This window comes from Puma concolor, chromosome A1 (assembly GCF_028749965.1).
Source record: "Puma concolor isolate L17-30 chromosome A1, mPumCon1.1.hap2, whole genome shotgun sequence".
Lineage (NCBI taxonomy): Eukaryota > Metazoa > Chordata > Mammalia > Carnivora > Felidae > Puma > Puma concolor.
The window spans coordinates 153,034,652-153,055,302 of NC_141667.1; the positions used below are offsets into that span (position 1 = coordinate 153,034,652).

The 20,651-nt window shown below is 45.0% G+C and overlaps 1 protein-coding gene across 1 annotated transcript; it reads left to right on the plus strand.

Moving 5' to 3' along the window:
* The first annotated feature begins 1,063 nt into the window (after positions 1–1,063).
* On the plus strand, positions 1,064–13,557 carry PRSS38 (serine protease 38). Its single transcript, XM_025920186.2, has 5 exons — positions 1,064–1,294; positions 1,750–1,912; positions 2,470–2,741; positions 12,627–12,769; positions 13,202–13,557. The coding sequence occupies exons 1-5, from the start codon at positions 1,135–1,137 to the stop codon at positions 13,454–13,456; spliced, it is 993 nt and encodes a 330-aa protein (XP_025775971.1). The 5' UTR covers positions 1,064–1,134; the 3' UTR covers positions 13,457–13,557.
* The last annotated feature ends 7,094 nt before the right edge of the window (positions 13,558–20,651 follow it).

Here is a 20,651-nt window from a genome sequence, read left to right on the forward strand (position 1 = left end):
CTCTCACATGCTCACAGAATCTCACACACGTTCACACACATACTCTCACACATTAGTTCTAACTAAACCTACAGACCAGGGTGGCCCAACATGATGGAACGCTCTAACCATCCTTCCTATTCTCAAGGCAGACATTGGGAAAGCTCCACACTCTGCCCCCCAAAAGGCGCCTCAGAAGCAGAATTCATCAGCGGAAGGCCAACTTCCAACCCCTTCCCCCACAGTAAGGTGGTCCCTGCAGAACCTGCAGGCTGAGATATCTCAGCCTCAGCATTATTGACCTTGGGTCTGGACAGTTCTTGGTTCTGGGAGGGTGGCAGCAGGTGCACTGTAGGCTACTTAGCAGCGTCCCTGAACAACCCACTAGATGCCAATACCACACCCCCCAATTCTGATCATCGACAATGGCTCCTGACACTACCTAATGTCCCCTGGGAACATCACTCCTGGTTGAGAACCAATGCCATGTGTCCACACCCCCTACAGGACGGGCCCTCTTCTCTCCCCCCACCCAGAGTAGGAGGCACCACTCTTTCCCATCCCAAGCCTGCAGTGAGGGGACGCAGGTGGAGTCCTGTCCCTTGGGAAACATGAAGGTGGACAGACAGGCCAGAACACATGAGCCGGAATGTACAATCGGAGTGACCCCAAGAGTGGGCTGTCTGGGAGCGAGGCCACCAGAGACTGGCTCCCTGATGGGGAATGAGGAGCCTGCAGCCTGCGGGTACTCCAGGAGGAGGGGGCCTGCCCAGGTGGCTGAGACACCACGTGTCTGCCCAAAACAGGTAGTCAGGGTTCCCGCCAATCAATGTTCCTGGTGTCTTGTGCCCTGCTCCATGGAGCTGCACGCCCTCATGTGTTCTGTGTTGTCACGTGCCCCCTGCCATGGCACTGTGGTGCCCTCATGTGTTCCCGGTGTTACGTGCCCCACGCCGAGGCGCTGCGGTGCCCTCACGTGTTCTGTGCTGTCACGTGCTCTGCGCCGAGGAGCTGCGGTGCCCTCACGTGTTCTGTGCTGTCACGTGCTCTGCGCCGAGGCTGCGGTGCCCTCACATCTTCCTGGCGTCGCATGCCCCAGCAGGGTTGCAAGTCGGACGAGGTCCTGCCCTTGAACCCCTGGGACCCTCCCACCTCATGGCTTCCCGGCCATCTGTCCCTCATGCTGTGCTTGGAGCCTCGGTGCCTGCAGCCCCCAGCCTCATCCTGCTCCTGCTCCTCCTGCCCCCCACCCAAGTTGCAGCCATAGCCCACGGACACCCCAGGATCGAGGGTGTCTCCTTGAACCGAGACGTGGGTAGGACCCTTCCCAGCCCAAGTTGAAGGGGTCCTAGGGGCGATTTTGGGGCTTCTTTTTCCGTGGGGTGGAGGCCCACCCCTCTCTGCCCCTCTTCGCCCCTCTCCGCCCCTTCCAGCCCCTCCCTGCTCCTATCCTCCTTTCACGCCCTTCCCCGCCCCTCTCCGCCCCTCCTCAGCACCTTCCCTTACCTGCCTTCCCTTTCCTACCCTCACTCTCATCCCCTCCCTTGCCCTGGCCTCCCTTCCTTGGCCCTCCCCCCAACTTCCCCTCCCATTCCCTCTCATGCCTCACCCCTCCCTGTCTTTCCCTTTCCCTGCCCTCTTCCTGACCTCCCCAAACTTTCCCTTCCCTTCTCACCCAGAGGCAGGACCTCTCTGCCACTCTGTGTTTCTCCCCAACCCAATCCACCTGCCACCGCTAATAACTTGCAGACTCTGTCCCTTTCTCCTCAGCCTGTGGCCATCGTTACATACAGGGGAAGATTGTGGGGGGCGTGGATGTCCCAGAGAGGAAGTGGCCATGGCAGGTCAGCGTGCACTATGCAGGCTTCCACGTCTGTGGAGGGTCCATCATCGATGAGTACTGGATCCTGTCGGCAGCCCACTGCTTCCAGAAGTGAGTGGGCAGCACCAGATGCCATTCCCTAGGAGGTCCAGGGCCTCTGGGGTTGACCACGTGGGCTACCTACAGCTGGGACTTCCCAGAAGTGGGGGAGAGAGTGGCGCCCAGCACACAGTTCCAGCCAGGGCAGCCTCTCCTCTCACAGGGCTTAGGGCTCCTTGGGGGCCATTGGCTCTTTGGGACAGGTGTGGAGCCTCGTCATAGGATGAGAGGTGAGAGGAAACATCACAGGAGAGGTGAGGAAAGACGTACCTTCATGGGCGACTCACTGCACACCTAAGTTCACCCTCCTGGGCTGACGGTGAGCAGCATGTCATGATGAGTCCCTGAATCCTCCATGGGCCCAGCTTAGGACTTCTTTGGGGGCAGTTTTCCTAGACAACCAGGATTCCAGTGTGCTGCAGGAGTTTGCTTTTCCATATCCTGGCTGAGAGCCTGGAGACCCAGTCCACCATGCTCCAGGCTTCCCTGGGCCTGTGAACTCCTAGGAGACTTCCCTTCCCAGGTACAAGGTGCACAAGCCACTGTGCCTCTGTCCTCTGTCCCCACAGGGAGAAGAACACTGAAGCATTTGATATGTACGTGGGCCTTGTGGACCTCAGGGTTGCAGGCAATCACACCCAGTGGTTCGAGGTGAACAAGGTGATCATTCACCCTACGTATGAAGTGTACCACCCTATTGGAGGGGACATTGCCCTGGTGCAGCTGAAATCTCGCATTGTGTTTTCTGACTCTGTGCTCCCAGTCTGCGTTGCACCCCCAGATGTGAACCTTCAGAATGTCATTTGCTGGGCTACAGGATGGGGAGTCATCTCCCAACAAGGTAAGAGAACTAAGGGGTCAATCTCTTAATTGGAGCTTGTGTAGGATGACAGCTCTGTGTCACTACAGAGAAGAATGAATTCTGTCAGTTATGGGAGTGCAGGTGTCTGGAGACTGGAAATCCCACCCATCAATCACTATTTCTTTGTCAGTGTGCGGTTTTGTTATCCCTGGCTGTCTTTGTTGTCTACAGAGAAGGAGTTACATCGATTCTGAGTACAGAATGTATATTTAGTATATTGAAAATACAAATACAGATTTCAAAACAGAGTTTTCCTTAAGATTCTAAATTCAACTTATAAACAATCTTTTTAAACTTATTTTAAAAATGGGGGCACCTGGGTGGCTTAGTCAGTTAAGCATCCAACTTTGGCCCAGGTCATCTCACAGTTTGTGAGTTCAAGCCCCGCATCAAGCTCTATGCTGTCAGGAGAAAGCCTGGAGCTTTCTTCAGATCCTCTGTACCTCTCTTTCTGCCCCTCCCTCACTCATACCATCTTTGTCTCAAAAATAAAAATAAACATAAAAAAATTAAAAATCTATTAGTTATTTTAGTTTTCTCCATAATGGCCTCATATTTTCTTTCTAGGTTTATACCTGAGTACTTTAGAATTTTTATGGTTACTGAATATTTTATTTTCTTTTTTTAATGTTTATTTATAATTTTTGAAAGAGAGAGAGAAAGAGAGACAAAGCATGAGTGGGCAAGGGGTAGAGAGAGGGGGAGACACAGAATCCGAAGCAGGCTCCAGGCTCCGAGCTGTCAGCACAGAGCCCAACATGGGGCTTGAACTCACAAACTGCAATATCATGACCTGAGCCGAACTTGAACACTTAACTGACTGAGCCACCCAGGCGCCCCTGAAAACATTTTTTTTATTGTATTTGCTGATTAGTGACAGCCATTGATTTTTGCACATTGATTTTTCCAGCCACCTTATAGAACTCAATTTTAATACCTTGTCAATTTAGTATTTGGAAAAGAAACATCCTATTTTTTTTTCTAAATAATGACTGTTTCATCATTTCTTTTCCCATATTTTCATCTTTTATTTTTTTTATTTTTTCGTCTTATTGCAATGATGCTAGGTCTCCTTCTCTTATTTTCTATTTTTTTTTATTTTTTTTTTCAATGTTTATTTATTTTTGGGACAGAGAGAGACAGAGCATGAACAGGGGAGGGGCAGAGAGAGAGGGAGACACAGAATCGGAAACAGGCTCCAGGCTCTGAGCCATCAGCCCAGAGCCTGACGCGGGGCTCGAACTCACGGACCGCGAGATCGTGACCTGGTTGAACTCGGACGCTTAACCGACTGCGCCACCCAGGCGCCCCTCTTATTTTCTATTTTAATGAAAATCCTTCTAATAACTTGCTATAAATTTGTGGTCTGGTCTGGAGACTTTAGATTAATCTTATACCAGGTTAAGAAAGATTAATGTCTGCTTAATTAAAAAAATTTACTGAATTTAGGCTGCTAGAAATTCAAATTAGAAAGTTATAACTTTATCACGTTCAATGTAATTCCCATGGTAACAAAGAAAATATCTGTAGAATATACACAAAAGGAAATGAAGAAGGAATTTAAACATTTCACTACAGAAAAAAAGTGTTTAAGCACAAAAGAAGACTGTTAATTCAAGAAATGATGGACAAAAAGATACAGGGCATAGAGAAAAACAAATAGCACCATGACAGAAGTAAGTCTCTCCTTATCAGTAATTACTTTAAATGTAAATGGATTAAATTCTCCAATCAAAAGACAGAGATTAGAAGAATGGATAAAAATACATGATCCAATTCTGTGCTGTTTGTGAAACTCACCTGAGGTCCAAGGGCACAAACAAGTTGAAAATGAAAGGACAGAAAAATATATTCATGCAAGCAGTGACCAAAAGAGAGCAGGGTGGCTACACTATTACCAGATAAAATAGACTCTTAAAAAAAAGTTACAAGAGACAAAGAAGGACATTATAGATGAATAAAAGATTTACACATCAGGAAGGTATAAAAATTATAAGCATTTACACACCTAAAGACAAACCATCAAAATATACGAAGCAAAAACTGACAGAACTGAAAGGAGCACTAGACAGCTCTACTGTAATAGTTGGAGATTTCAATATGCCTCTCTCAACAATGGACTGAACAACCAGACAGAAGATAAGGAAGGAAAGAGAGGACTCGAACATCACAATGAACCAACTAGATGTAGCAGACACACATAGACACCCACCCCGCAACAGCCACACACAAATGCACTTGTGAAATTTTTCAGGATAGACCATACATTAGGCCACAAACAAAGTCCCAGTATATCTTAAAGGTAAATATCCTACAAAATATCTTCTCTGACCCAGACAGGGTGAAGTAGAAATCAGGAATATAAAGAAAATGGAAAAATTCACAAAACCATGAAAAGTAAACAACATGTTGTTAAATAACAAATGGATCAAAGAAAAAAAAATCACAAGGAAAATTACAAAATACTTAGAGACAAATAAAAAAAGAACTAAAATGCAACATACCAAAACGTATGGGGTGCAGCAAAAGCAGTACTATGGGGAAAAATTATAGCTATGCCATTTATTCTTTTATAAAAGAAGTACTTAACATTTATAAAGAAGAAAGACCTCTGATAAATAACTTCACTTTACAACTTAAGAAACAAAAGAAGAACAAACTAAACCAAAGCTAGCAGAAAGCAGACAATAACTAGAAAGCAGAGAAAATTAAATAGAGATGAGAAAAAAAAATAGTCAATAAGACCAATGTTAGTTATGTGAAAAGACCAACAAAATGAACAAACCTTTAGCTAGCCTGACTACAGAAATGAAACTGAGAACACCACTACTGACATCACATAAATAAAAGGATTTTAAGAGAATACTAGACATAACTCCACGCCAACAAGTCTGATAACATACATGAAAGGGAAAAATTCCTAGAAATGCCCAAATTACCAAAACTGACTCCAGAGAAACTTAAAACTCCAAGTGAGTTGTAACAAGTAAGCAAGTTGGTATTCACAAACCTCTCAACAATAAAAGTCTAGGACGAGGTGGCCTCCCTGATGAACACTACCAAAGATTTAAAGAAAAGTTAATGGCAATTCTTCTCAAATGATATTTGAAAAACATAGGAGAGAAGGGAACACTCACCTCATTCTATGGAGCCAACATTACACTGATCCCAAAGCAAGACACAAAAGTATGAGACACTATTCTTCATGAATGTAGATATAAAAATCCTCAACAAGACACCAACAAACTTAATTCAACAGCACATTAAATCCCAAATACAAAATCTAACAGCACACCTAAAGGAAATAGCAGCAGAACGGCAAAGACACCCCAAACTCAGCAGAAGAAGAGAAATAATAAAGATCAGAGCAGAAATAAACAATACAGAATCTAAAAACACAGTAGAGCAGATCAATGAAACCAAGATTTGGTTTTTTTAAAACATAAACAAAATTGATAAACCTCTAGTCAGGCTTCTCAAAAAGAAAAGGGAGATGACCCAAATAGATAAAATCACAAATGAAAATAACATTATTACAACCAATCCCTCAGAAATACAAGCAATTATCAGGGAATACTATGAAAAATTATATGCCATTTATTCTTTTATAAAAGAAGTACTTAACATTTATGCCAACTGGACAACCTGGAAGAAATAGAAAAATTCCTAAACACCCACACACTTCCAAAACTTAATCAGGAGGAAATAGAAAATTTGAACAGACCCATAACTAGTGAAGAAATTGAATCAGTTATCAAAAATCTACCAACAAATAAGAGTCCAGGACCAGATGGCTTCTGTGGGGAATTGCACCAGACATTTAAAGCAGAGATAATACCTATCCTTCTCAAGCTGTACCAAAAAACAGAAAGGAAAGAAAAACTTCCAGACTCATTCTATGAAGCCAGCATTACTTTGATTCCCAAACCAGAGATCCAGTAAAAAAAGAGAACTACAGGCCAATATCCCTGATGAATATGGATGCAAAAATTCTCAATAAGATACTAGCAAATCGAATTCAACAGCATATAAAAAAGAATTATTCACCATGATCAAGTGGGATTCTTTCCTGGGCTGCAGAGCTGGTTCAACATTTGCAAATCAATCAATGTGATACATCACATTAATAATAGAAAAGAAAAGAAAAGAAAAGAAACATAAGATCCTGTCAATCGATGCAGAAAAAGCAGTTGACAAAATACAGCATCCTTTCTTAATAAAAACCCTCGAGAAAGGAGAAAAGGAACATACTTAAACATCATAAAAGCCATTTATGAAAAACCTACAGCTAATATCATCCTCAATGGGGAAAAACAGAGAGCTTTCCCCCTGAGATCAGGAACACCACAGGGATGTCTACTCTCACCACTGTTGTTTAACGTAGTGTTGGAAGTCCTAGTATCAGCAATCAGACAACAAAAGGAAATCAAAGGCATCAAAATTGGCAAAGATGAGGTCAAGCTTTCACTTTTTGCAGATGACCTGATATTATACAGGAAAACCCAATAGACTCCACCAAAAGTCTGCTAGAACTGATACATGAATTCAGCAAAGTCCAGGATACGAAATTAATGTACAGAGATCAGTTACATTTTTATACACCAATAATGAAGCAACAGAAAGAGAAATAAAGAAACTGATGCCATTCACAATTGCACCAAGAATCATAAAATACCTAGGAATAAACCTAATCAAAGATGTAAAAGATCTGTATGCTGAAAACTATAGAAAGCTTATGAAGGAAATTGAAGAAGATACAAAGAAATGGAAAAACTTTCCACGATCATGGATTGGAAGAATAAATATTGTTAAAATGTCAACACTACCAAAGCAATCTATATATTCAATGCAATCCCAATCAAAATTGCACCAGCATTCTTCTCGAAGCTAGAACAGGCAATCCTAAAATTTGTATGGAACCCAAATAGCCAAAGTAATACTGAAGAAGAAGACCAAAGCGGGAGGCATCACAATCCCAGACATTAGCCTCTACTACAAAGCTGTCATCGTCAAGACAGCATGATATTGGCACAAAAACAAACACATAGGCCAATGGAATAGAATAGAGACCCCAGAATTGGATCCACAAATGTATGGCCAACTAATCTTTGACAAAGCAGGAAAGAATATCCAATGGAAAAAAGACAGTGTCTTTAAGAAATGGTGCTGGGAGAACTGGACAGCAACATGCAGAAGAATGAAACTAGACCACTTTCTCACGCCATTCACAAAAATAAACTCAAAATGGATACAGGACCTGAATGTGAGACAGGAAACCATCAAAGCCCTAGAGGAGAAAGCAGGAAAAAAAACCTCTCTGACCTAGGCAGCAGCAATTTCTTACTTGACACATCACCAAAAGCAAGGGAATTAAACGCAAAAATGAACTATTGGGACCACATCCAGATAAATAGCTTCTGCACTCCAAAGGAAACAATCAACAAAACTAAAAGGCAACCAACGGAATGGGAAAAGATTTGCAAATGACATATCAGACAAAGGGCTAGTATCCAAAATCTATAAAGAACTCACCAAACTCCACACCCAGAAAACAAATAATCCAGTGAAGAAATGGGCAGAAGACATGAATAGATACTTCTCTAAAGAAGACATCTAGATGGCCAACAGGTACATGAAAAGATGCTCAATGTCACTTCTCATCAGGGAAATACAAATCAAAACCACACTGAGATACCACTTCTCGCCAGTCAGAGTGGCTAAAATGAACAAATCAGGAGACTACAGATGCTGGAGGGGATGTGGAGAAACTGTTGCACTGTTAGTGGGAATGCAAACTGGTGCAGCCACTCTGGAAAACAGTATGGAGGTTCCTCAAAAAATTAAAAATAGATCTACCTGATGAGCCAGCAATAGCACTGCTAGGAATTTACCCAAGGGATACAGGAGTGCTGATGCATAGGGGCACTTGTACCCTAATGTTTATAGCAGCACTGTCAACAATAGCCAAATTATGGAAAGAGCCTAAATGTCCATCAACTGACGAATGGATACTGAAGATGTGGTTTATATATACAATGGAATACTACTTGGCAATGAGAAAGAATAAAACCTGGCCTTTTGCAGCAACATGGATGGAACTGGAGGGTATTATGCTAAGTGAAATAAGTCATACAGAGCAAGACCGATACCATATGTTTTCACTCTTATGTGGATCCTGAGAAACTTAACAGAAAACCACGGGGGAGGGGAAGGAGAAAAAAAAGTTACATATAGGGAAGGAGGCAAACCATAAGAGACTCTTAAATACTGAGAATAAACTCAGGGTTGATGGGAGGGTGGGGGAGAGGGGAAAGTGGGTGATGGGCATTGAGGAGGGCACCTGTTGGGATGAGCACTGGGTGTTTTATGGAAACCAATTTGACAATAAATTATATAATTAATACATACATACAAACATACATACATGCATACCATTATGCCATCAAAATAAAAAAACAGCACATTAAAAGGATTATACACTTTGGGGCATCTGGGTGGCTTGGTTGGTTAAGTGTCTGACTCTTGGTTTCAACTCAGGTCATGATCTCATGGTTCGTGAGCTTGTGCCTGGCATCGGGTTCTGGGCTGACAGCACGGAGCCTGCTTGGGATTTCTCTTGCCCTCTCTCTCTCCTACTCACCCACTTGAGTTCTCTCTCTCCCTCAAAAAGTAAATAAATAAACATTTAAAAAGGATTATACACTTCAACAAAGTGTTATTTGTCCCAGGAATACAAAGGAGGCTCAGCATGCAAAAATTAACCAATAGAACACACCACATTAAAGGAATGAAGGGGGAACCCATATGTTCAGCTCAAGTGATGCAGAAAAGCCTCTGACTGGATCCAATGTCCTTTCATGAAGAAAAAAAAGCTAGTCAAAAAGTAGGAAGAGGGGAGTACTTCCTTGGCACGACTAAGGACATTTATGAACAACCGCAGCCAGTATCTTACCCAGCAGAGAAAGGTGGACAACTGATGCCTAAAATCATGAGCAGGATAAGAAGGCCCCTCTCACCGCTGACATTTTGTATTGTACCAGAAGCTTCAGACAGTTAAATTAGGCAAGAAAAAGAAAGAAAAGTCACCCAAATTCCAAGTAATCCTAAAAACCAACACATAAAACCAACCACTACAAACAAGAAACAATTTCAGCAAAGTTGCAGGATAAAGATCAACACACACAAAAGTTAACTGAGTTTCTATATGCCTTCAGTGAACAATCACAAAATGACATTAAGAAAATAATATTACATCATCTGAAAAAAAAGCTACCTTTAGTAAATTCAGCCAAGGAGGTGAAGACCTGTAAACCAAGTGCTACAAAACATTGCCGAGGGGGATTTTGAAAGACCTAAATAAATGGAAAGGCAGCTTGTGTTCACGGGTTAGAAGACAAAATTGTCACAATGTCAGCACCACCCAAAGTGGCCTGCATGTCCAGTGCCTTTTCTGAAGAAATGGAAAAGTTGATTCTTAAGTTCATATGGAATTGGAAGGGTCCCTATGTAGCCAAAACACACTCTTGGAGGAGAAGATCAAAGCTGGACAGACTCACAGTTCCCACTTTCAAAATATTGTAAAGTTATAGATATCAAGACAATGTGATTCTAGCACAAGGACAGATTCATAGACCACCCCCTGTGTACACGTGTGCCTTTGTACATGTGTGTGTGCATGTGCGTGTACAGGTGTGTGCACGTGCATGTATGCATATGGGGTGAGGGGTGCTCGTGCATGGGTGTGAGTTCATGTGTGAGTGTGTGCATGCATGTGTATCTGTTACATTTTTGTTGAATGCCAGACATTGTAGAACATTTAGAACTGAAGCCTGTGAACCCCAGAATAGACCCTTCTCTGCTGAGTCATTAGTGGGGTGGCGAGGGCAGGGCAGTCTGGTGAGAATTTGAGCTGGGTTGCAGGTTCTGCTGTTGCTCTGGCTGCCTTCAGTGCACCAGAGGCTCAGGTCCCTCCGTGGTGGCTGCTGGATGTGGGGCCTGAGGTGTGTCTCTGTTCCCGCTCCTCCTTTCACCTCAGCACCTCTGCACACCCGTGGCACGTTGTCACCTACCCTCTGGAGGGCAACTGGTGCTGGGGAGGAGGATCCCTGAGTTGCCCTGGTCCAGCCTTGGTCCCTGGCAGTGCTGTGGGCCCATTGGAAATGGGCCTCTGTGCACAGTTGCTGGCACACCTGGGGCAGCTGCACTCGACTCTGTGTCCTGGAACAAGAGTATCTTTTGGTCCTCCCGACCAATGGAAGGCTCATGGTCCACAGGTGAAAAAGGAAGCAAGCTGTGCTCTTGCAGTCCTCCGGTGGCAGCTGGCCATCCCCTGGCCTCCTGCGTGGAGGGGCTCTCTCTCTGGACCCCTGCCCTGTCTCCTGTATTGTCCCATGGCTCTCGGTGGAGACTTAGAGGAAAGACCTACTAGTGAGTGCAAACCTCTCCTGTGGCTTCCGAGCATTCTGAGCTGGTGTGCTGGCCACACCTACACAAGCCATTGAAATTATTGCTGACCGCTTTCCATGCACATCTTCCTTCCACCTCTTCCCTTGTGCTCTGCCAGGCTCATCAGTTTGGTCCTCTGTCCACCAGCTGCATGGGGCTGTGGCGGCCGTGAGAGTGTGATGGATAGCTTACACCACACGTCCTCTGTCTCCACCACTGTCTGGGTGGTCAGCAAGACTTTCCACTCTGGGATGGCTGGAACTCGGTATCCCAGGCCCCTGTGAGCTCTGGGGGCTGTGGAGTCCACCCCACCATCCTCTGCCCATCCTCCCCATGGGATTGTCTGTACCCTCTGCACGCACGGCTCAGGACCCAGCAGCAAGCTGAGGGAGCCGAGACTCTGTGCCCTCTGGGCCTCCTTCTCTCTGCAACACCCTCCCTGTGGTGTCCACCTTGGGGTTCCAGCTGCCCGAGTACCTGGGGACGTTCCCCACCCGAGGGGCATGGGTCCCTTGAGGTCTTGCCTCATCTGCTATGTGTTCCCTGGACAGCCACAATGTAGGAAAGCAGTTGTGTCCTGTGCAGACACATTGCTGCTTGCTTATGGCAGGAGAGAAGTGCACTCCTTGTTGCCCTGCGTGGTCACAGTGGAGGCCCTGAGAGGTTTACAGCCAGCATATTTCCCGATGCACTTTATTGGGCTGCCTCTTCCAGCACTGCAAACCCTGGTTTGTGGGTGCTCTGTTGCTCTGCGTGCCTGTTTGCACCACCTGCCTTGTCCGTGGCTCCTCTCCTGACATTGCCCTGCCTGCGCAGCCAGCGTCAACCGCAAACGCTGCTGACTCCTGCTTTGGGTCACCTTCTCTAGCTCCAAAAGTGGTTCCCCAGGTGCCCCTGGAGGGTGCTGTGCCTTCCCCAAATGGGCACCCCTTTGACACCAGGGTCGCATGGGTCTGCAGCCTGTGCAAGCAGCTTTTCTTCAGTCAGAGCGATGCCCAGAGCCATGGGAACCTCTCACACATGGGGCAGGAGAGCACAGGTTTCTGGGACCAATGACTGTGCCCATCGGGGTAGACTGAGGCACGCAGGGGTGACACCGGCAAAACCCAGAGGTTCTTTATTTTGCACACAGTGCCCTCCACTCGGCCACCTGGGGACTGGGCTGACAGAGGCTTGTTTGGTCCCCAGCTGCAGCAGTGGGAGGGAACAGGCTAGAACGTGGTGTGGCCCTTCCCGCTGCTTTAGGAAGACTCACGTGACACATATATTTCATACCCACTTAGCAAACCAGGCACCCCAGTGCAGAGAGGGAGCCATGAGGAGGTCCGGAGCAGGAGGAGCCTCAGGGTGAGCCAGCTGGGCCCCAGGACCACAGATGCCTTGGGGACCCCTCACTGGGCCTGCACTCCTTTCTGACAGGCCACACCTCAGACAAGCTGCAGGAGGCACAGATGCCCCTGATCTCACTGCCCCTGTGCCAGCTGCTCTACGGACACCTGTCATATATTATGATGGACATGCTGTGTGCCGGGGACATCAAGAACATGAAGACTGTGTGCGAGGTGCTTCCCTCTGAGGGGCAGGGGCCAAGCCTGGGGCTCTCAGATGTTCACCTGCTTTGAGCCAGGGGGCACTTCGGGAGTGGGAGGTGGTCCCGGATGGCCTGTCTCCTGTAGGGCTCAGGAGTACATCACCATGTGGCCTTCAGCTGGGTGGGAGTCTTGGGTGGCTTATGCGACTCCAGTTAGCACTCAGCACCCTGTGGACCCCAGCACTGCCAGAACAGCCCAGGCTCCACGTCTGCCCGGGGCCTTGCCCACTGTCTGTCACCCCATGGCACCGTCCCCACCCCCACCCCCACTGGCAGGACAGTGCCTGGAGCACAGCCCGCCTGCAGCAGAGCTTGGCACCGGCAAAGTGGGGCTGAGTGTGTGGGATGCAGGAGGCTACAGACCCTGAACTCCCCATTCACAGGAACCCCCTCTCTTTTCCAGGGTGACTCTGGCGGCCCACTCGTCTGTGAATTCAACCACACCTGGTTGCAGGTTGGAGTGGTGAGCTGGGGCCGTGGCTGCACATACCCTATGTATCCTGCAGTTTATGCGCGGGTCTCCTATTTCTCAAAGTGGATCCATTATCACATAGAGCACACACCCCTGCCTCTTCAGCCACTCCCCACCCTCTCCTCCATGCTATGCGCCACCCTCAGTGTCCCTGTGACCATGCTGGCTGTCCTGTTAATGTTGTGAGGGCCACCGGCCAAGCCCAGATGTGGGGCCACATCTCACCACAAAAGGGCCCAGTGCTCTGGGCTGAGATGTGGTAAGATATTAAATGTTTACCAAGTGAGCATCCCGGAGGTGCTGTCGTCTGTCCACTCAGAGCACAGGCCCCCTCACGAAGACAGAGTGTGTATATCGCCTGGCACTCAGTGGCCTTATCAGGGTGACAGGCAGCAAGGGGAGAAGCACAGGCCAGCCGGCCATCAGTGTTGGGACATTGAATCCAGGTGCAGCCAAAGCCAGCAGAGTTTTAAATGCTCAGACCTGTCAGTGTCAAAGAGTTTTTAAGTACCCAAATTTCCAATATGGAAATTGAAAGATGTGAGCTGAGAGTAGGCATTCGGAAGAACTAAAAAGATGAACACAGAAATCAGGGGGCCAAATGCCAAGAAAACACCAAAACTAACATTCTAAACATCTGGTTTTGGAAAAAAAATCAAAAAGTAAGAAGTCACTAACTTCATCAAGATATAAGCTGGGGCCCCTGGGTGGCTGAGTCAGTTAAGTGCCAGACTTTGGCTCAGGTCATGATCTCGCGGTTTGTGGGTTTGAGCCCCACGTTGGGCTCTGCTGACAGCTCAGAGCCTGGAGCCTGCTTTGGATCCTGTGTCTCCCTTGCTCTCTGCCCCTCCCCTGCTCACACTCTGTCTCTCTCTCTCTCTCTTTCGCTCTCTCTCTCAAAAATAAATAAACATTTAAAAAAAGATATAAGCTGAGAGCAAAAAATACACAAAACAAGAAATGACAAGGGGGAAATATTAAAGAAAAAAATCTCTGAAATCATAAAAGGTATTGTATAATTCTATGTAAATAATTTTAAAATGAAACATTTCACTTTTTAGAAAGTAATTTACCAAAGGTAACCACAGTAGAGATGGAAGGTTCAAATAGGCCAAAGTCTGGAGAAGAAGTGGAGACGTTTCAGAAGGAATGTAAAAGCCCTTGGTTGAGGGTTCCTTGGGAAGCTGTCAAACCTTCTGCTGAGGGCTATCCCTGTGCTGCTACGCAGCCCACACGCAGACTGGGGAGGGGCTTCCAGACTCACCCTGGTGGTGCACGTGCGTGAACACACCTGACCACACGTAAGCAGGGGACTGCCACAGTCCAGCTTACAGTTCAGAAGTCCTGGTGAAGGACTAGCCGCCAGAATCCAACTTTAAGATAGCACGTTGTAATCAAGTAGGATTTACTCCAGGAATGCAAGGACCCCATAGGTGTAATTCACATATTAATTACTTCCTTAATGAGACTAATATTAATGAAGAGGCTTTTAACAAATTCAAACCCATTTTCCAAAAATAAAAGGAAAGAAAGTAAAGATAGCTATTGCTAGTAAGGTACACGCTGCCTTGGCCTAAAAGCCGTCCTTTCCTTGGTGGGGAAACAGTGCATTCCTGCTAAGGCTGGGTCACAGGAACATCGCTCCTGTGTCTCCTGACCCTTCACACCACTGGAACAGCAGCCGCCACAGCTGCGCAAGAGAACCATCCGGGCAAGCAGGAAAGAGACATTAAAACTATGTCAGAAAACTTAGAGCACATCCAGAGCACACAAGAGGACAATGTGCAACTCCCAGAGATGGTAAGAATACTCGGTAAAGTCACCAGACAAAACATGACAAAAGCAGAACGGGTTCTGGCCAGGAGACATAGCAGAAGGGAAGACACCTGTTACAGTAGCGGCGAAAGAGAGAAGATACCTACAGCCTTAACAAGAAATGTGAACGTCCATATGAGGAAATGTTTAAAATGCTCCTGTGGGGGGTGGGGAGGGAGAAAGAACAAGAAAAAGTAGATTTGAACAAATGTTAACACAGTCTTTCTCAGGCAAAGCAACCCTAGTGTATGCATGCACGTGTGCATGAGTGTGTGTGCATGTGTGTGTGCATGCAGGCATGTGTGTGTGCGCACATGTGTGTGTATTTCTGGAGCTAAATAGTTGATTTTGAGGTTTATATCAAAACAGAAGAAAGAACACTGAGGAATAAAGCTACATATGAAGGCCAGTGACATGGGGGGAATTACCCCAGCAGACACTGAAATGTTGCATCATTATAACAGGCCATGGATACGGGATAGTGTGTGTCTGTGCATAAGACACTCAAAACGGGGCCCAAGTACATGTGGGAAATCAGTGTATGACTAATGTGTTAATTTAAGTCGCTGGAGGTATTAAGTTTTCAAAACTGCAATTTGGCATGGCCAAATAGTTTGTCCCAGAAACAGCGTACATCCACCCAAGTACACTTTATCCCAGGAATTTAAGAATGATTGAACATAACCACATTCGTCCCATGTAGCATGCGAGAACTATTCACTGAGTGCTGCAGTGTGCCGAGTGCTGTCAGGCCCCACAGTGACAAGAGGGACCTGAGTGGTTCATCCGCTGTCATTGGCCCTGTATTCTGACAAGAAGCTGAGAGAGCTGCAGTCGGGGCCAGAGCATCTTTGTGGCCTTTAGCGCCTGCATCACTTGAATGTTTTATCTGTCCTCTGTTACCCTCCTTTGCCATCCAGGGCCCCTGGAGACCCAGCTAAAGAGACCTTTTTACATGGAGTAGGCTCCCTGCTAAGAGGTGAGTAATCGCTAGCCATCTGGGCAACTTGCTTGGAGGCACCAGCCAGAAGCAGGTCTACAAGCGAGGGTTTAGGTCAGGATGTGTGCTCTGTGCTGCCAGGAATACACCTGCTAATGCAGTGTGTACACAGAGAGAGCACCACACATAACCTGTCCCCATTTGGATGGAATCGCTGGAAGCACTGCTGAATGCCGTACCAATTGAGCAGAAGACTGCAAGTCCCAAACAGAATGCCAGCCGGCCTTTGGCCCTTAGCCTCTCTCTGCACAGGCCTTGGCGAGGCCGCTGCAGGAGTGAGCGTGCCAGGGACACAGCGCCCACACCTCACTGAGTGAGCCCCAAAGCATCACTCATCAGAATCAGGCAGCAACTTAAATGCCTTGGTTTCAGGGTAATCTGTGCACTTTCCCGGTATTCTCAGACTAAAATTCCAATAATGACAGGCAGGGAGTAACCTAGTCAAAACAGCAACGAGGACAAAAAAAAAAAAAAAAAAAGAGCCAAAAATGCAAACTGGAAAAAATGCAAAAAGACTTGAAAGAGACAAAACCTCTCAAGACATCACCATGGAAACTAGAATCTCTGATGTTGAAATCACGAGGAAAATAGGATAACCAGTAGAGAGAGTGTGGAAGGGACAACAGAAGAGCCGAGCGGCTGGCGAGACACTCCAGCCGGGGGTGGAAGAGAAAAGGTGGGGGTGACCACGGGGCTAGCGGGCCCACAGGGTGGCCCTAGCAGGGCCCCGTACAGGGAAGGCACTTGTGATCCAGGTGGCATTCCAGTCACATCCGCAAGGAATCTACAGAGAACATACATTGAGAAGCTTCTCCAACCAATGTTTAAAAGAATTTTGGGAAGGAAAAAAAAAAGTTAGAGAGGGAGGGAGCCAAACCATAAGAGACTCTTAAAAACTGAGAATAAACTGAGGGTTGATGGGGGGTGGGAGGGAGGGGAGGGTGGGTGATGGGTATTGAGAAGGGCACATGTTGGGAGGAGCACTGGGTATTGTATGGAAACCAATTTGACCATGAATTTCACGTTAAAAAAAAAGAATTCTGGAGCCAAACTTTTATGATGTCTTGGTTATGTTCTCCAAGACTAATGTTTTCACTTACTGTTTTGTCTTTAAACTGTTTTTTTTTAATTGTGGTAAATACACATTACATAACATTCACCATTTTTGCCATTTTTTAAATTTAAATTTTTTTAAATTTTTAAAAATGTTTTTATTTATTTTTGAGTCAGAGAGAGACAGAACATGAGAAGGGGAGGGGCAGAGAGAGAGGGAGACACAGAATCGGAAGCAGGCTCCAGGCTCTGAGCTGTCAGCACAGAGCCTGACGTGGGACTCAAACTCACAGACTATGAGATCGTGACCTGAGCTGAAGTCAGACGCCCAACCGACTGAGCCACCCAGGTGCCCCTACCATTTTAGCCATTTTTAAGCATACAATGACTTCAGTGGCATTAAGTGAATTTACATTGTTGGACATCCATCACCACTATACATGTCCAGGATGTTTCCTTCTTCCATTAAGCAATAACTCCTATACAGTGCACCACCCCCAGCCCCTGACAACTACCATCCCAAGTCCTGTCACCATGAACTATCCTATTCTACTCTCCCCATGTAAGTCCGACAACACACTGTCCTTTTGCATCAGGCTTATGTCACTCAGCATATTTCCAGGGTTCATCTATGTAATGTGTACCAGAACTTAATTCCTTTTCCAGAGCAAATAATATTCCAGTATATGTATATGCTACATTTCCTGTATCCATTCATCTGCAGGTGGACATTTGGTTTGCTTCCACGTCTTGTCTACTGAGGAAAATACTGCTGTGCACATTTGTATACAAATATTTGTTTGAGTCCTGCTTTCAGTTCTTTTGTATATATGCCCACAAGTACAATTATTGGGTCATATAGTAATTCTATATCTAGTTTTGGGACGAACTACCCAAACTGTTTTCCCTGGGCAGCTGGACCATTTCACGTCCTCAACAACAGTGCACGAGGGGTCCAATTTCTCCACATCCTTGCCAGCACCTGTACTTTTCCGATTTTATTTTATTTTATTTTATTTTATTTTATTTTATTGAGAGAGAGAGCATGAGTCAGGGACCAGGTGGAAAGAGAGGGAGAATCCCAAGCAGTCTTCACATTCAGTGTGGAGCTCGAAGCACAGCTCAATCCCATGACTGTGGGATCATGACCTGAGCCAAAATCAAGAGTGGGACATCAACCAACTGAGCCACCCGGGCACCCCCTGATTATTTTATAATAGCTACTCTAAAGTGTGTAGAGTGGTATCTCGTGTTTTGCATTTCTGATGATGAGTGATGTTGACATATTTTCGTGTGTTTATGGCCATTTCTTTGGAAAAATATCTGTTCAAGCCCATTGCCCATTTTTGATTTGGTCATTTGGTTTTTGGTGTAGAGTTGTAGGAGCTCATTATACCTTCTGGATATTAATCCATTATAAGACATGTAATTTTCAAATATTTTCTCCCATTCTGTAGACTGTCCTTTTAATTTTTCTTTTTCTGGTGGAGAAACAAACTCACACACAACATAAAACTTAACATTTTAACCATTTTTAGTGTATATTTCAGTGGCATTAAGTACATTCACACTGTTGTGCAGCCATTCCTACCATCCATCTCCAGAACTATTTTCATCTTGCAAAACTGAAACTCTGTGCCAATTAAACAATAACTCCCCATTGCCTCTTCCCCATCTAGAAATGCGCATTCTACTGTTCCACTTCTATGAGTGTGACTGTTCTAGGCTCATTTAAGTGGAATCCTACAGTCTTTGTCTTTTTGTGGCCAGCTTCTTTTCACAGTGTTCTCAAGGTTCATCCATGTTGTAGCATATGTCAAAATTTCCTTACTTTTTTGGGTGGAATAATATTCCATTGAATGTATTTACCACATCTGCCCATTCATCCATCCGCCAATGGACATTCATGTTGCTTCCACCTCTTGGATATTGTGAATATTGCTGCTATGAACATGCATGTGCCAATATCTCTTCAAGAATCTGCCTTCAATTTTGGGGGGTATATACGCTGAAGTGGAATTGCTGGGTCATAGGGTAGTTTTACAAATTTTGGGGGAACTTCCATACTGTTTTCCACCATAGCTGCACCATTTTACATTCATACCAACAGTGCATGAGGGTTCCAATTTATCCACATCCTTATCAACATTGTTGTTTTCTATTTTTTCGATAGTAGACATTCTAATGGGTGTGTGGTAACACTTCATTATTTTTAATTTGCATTCCTCTAATGACTAATTATGTTGAGCATTTTTTCATGTGCTTGTTGGCCATTTGTATATCATCTTTGGAGAAATGTCTATTCAAGTCTTTAGCTGATATTTAAAATAAGGTTATTTGTGTCTTTGTTGTTGAATTATAGGAATTCTTTATATATTTTAGATATTAATTTCTTACTAGATATATAATTTGCCAATATTTTTTTCCCATTCTATAGGTTTCCAACTATGTTGGTTATGTCCTTTGATGCACAGTTTTTGAGTTTCATGTAGTTCCTTCTTGTCTGTTTTTGCTTTTGTTTCATGTGCTTTTGGTGTTATATCCAAGAAAGCATTACCAAAACCAATATCATGGAAGCTTTTCTCCATATGAATTTTGGGATGAATTTTTAATTTCTGCAACCAATACCATTGGAATTTTGATAGGGATGGTGTTGAGTCCGTAGATTGCTTTGGGTCATATTTACAACTTAACCACATTATGCACCCAGTGCATGAGCATGGGATGCCTTTCCATTTATTGGTACTTCTTTAATTTCTTCCAGCAGTGTTGTGTGCTTTTCAGTGTACAAGTTTTCCACCTCTAGGGTAAGTTAATTTGAAGTATTTTATTCTTGTTGATAGTATTGTATATGGAATTGTTTTTGTTAACTTCCTTTTTATTCATTGTTAGTGTATATAAACGTGAATTATTTCTATTGGTTTTGTCTCTTGCAACTTTCCTGATTCATGTATTCTAATAAGTGTTTTTTGTGGAATCTTTAAAATTCTCTACACAGAAATTCATGTTTATGAGCAGAGATCATTTTATTTCTTCTTTTCCACTTTAGATACCTTTTATTTCTTTTCTAGCTAACTTCCCTGGCCAGGACTTCTAGCATAAGGTTAGAATAGAAGTGGCAAAAGTGGGTATCCTTGTTTTGTTCCTGATCTTAGATGAACTGCTTTCAGTCTTTCACCATTGAGTATGTTTGCTTGGGTTTATCATATGGCCCTTTTTTGGCAGTTCCCTTCTTTTTTTTAAGTTTGTTTATTTTGAGAGAGAGGAAGAGAGCACAAGTAGGGGAGGGGCAGAGACAAAAGGAGAGAGAGAATCCCAAGCAGGCTCTGCACTGCCAGCAATTGGCATGGAACCCGACTCAGGGTTCAATTTCACAAACTGAGATCATGACCTGAGCCAAAATCCAGAGTTGTACACTTAACCAACTGAGCCACCCAGCCACCCAATGAAGCTCCCTTCTATTCCTAACTTGTTGAATGTTTTTACCATGAAAGGGTGTTGGATTTTGTCAAA

What these genes read in the sequence shown, in the direction of transcription:
- PRSS38 (XM_025920186.2), top strand. Translation starts at nt 1,135, where the DNA reads ATGGCTTCCCGGCCATCTGTCCCTCATGCTGTGCTTGGAGCCTCGGTG. An exon ending in CTCCTTGAACCGAGACGTGG is followed by an intron (nt 1,295 to 1,749) that starts GTAGGACCCTTC and finishes CTTTCTCCTCAG; the next exon opens with CCTGTGGCCATCGTTACATA. An exon ending in GGGAGTCATCTCCCAACAAG is followed by an intron (nt 2,742 to 12,626) that starts GTAAGAGAACTA and finishes CCTTTCTGACAG; the next exon opens with GCCACACCTCAGACAAGCTG.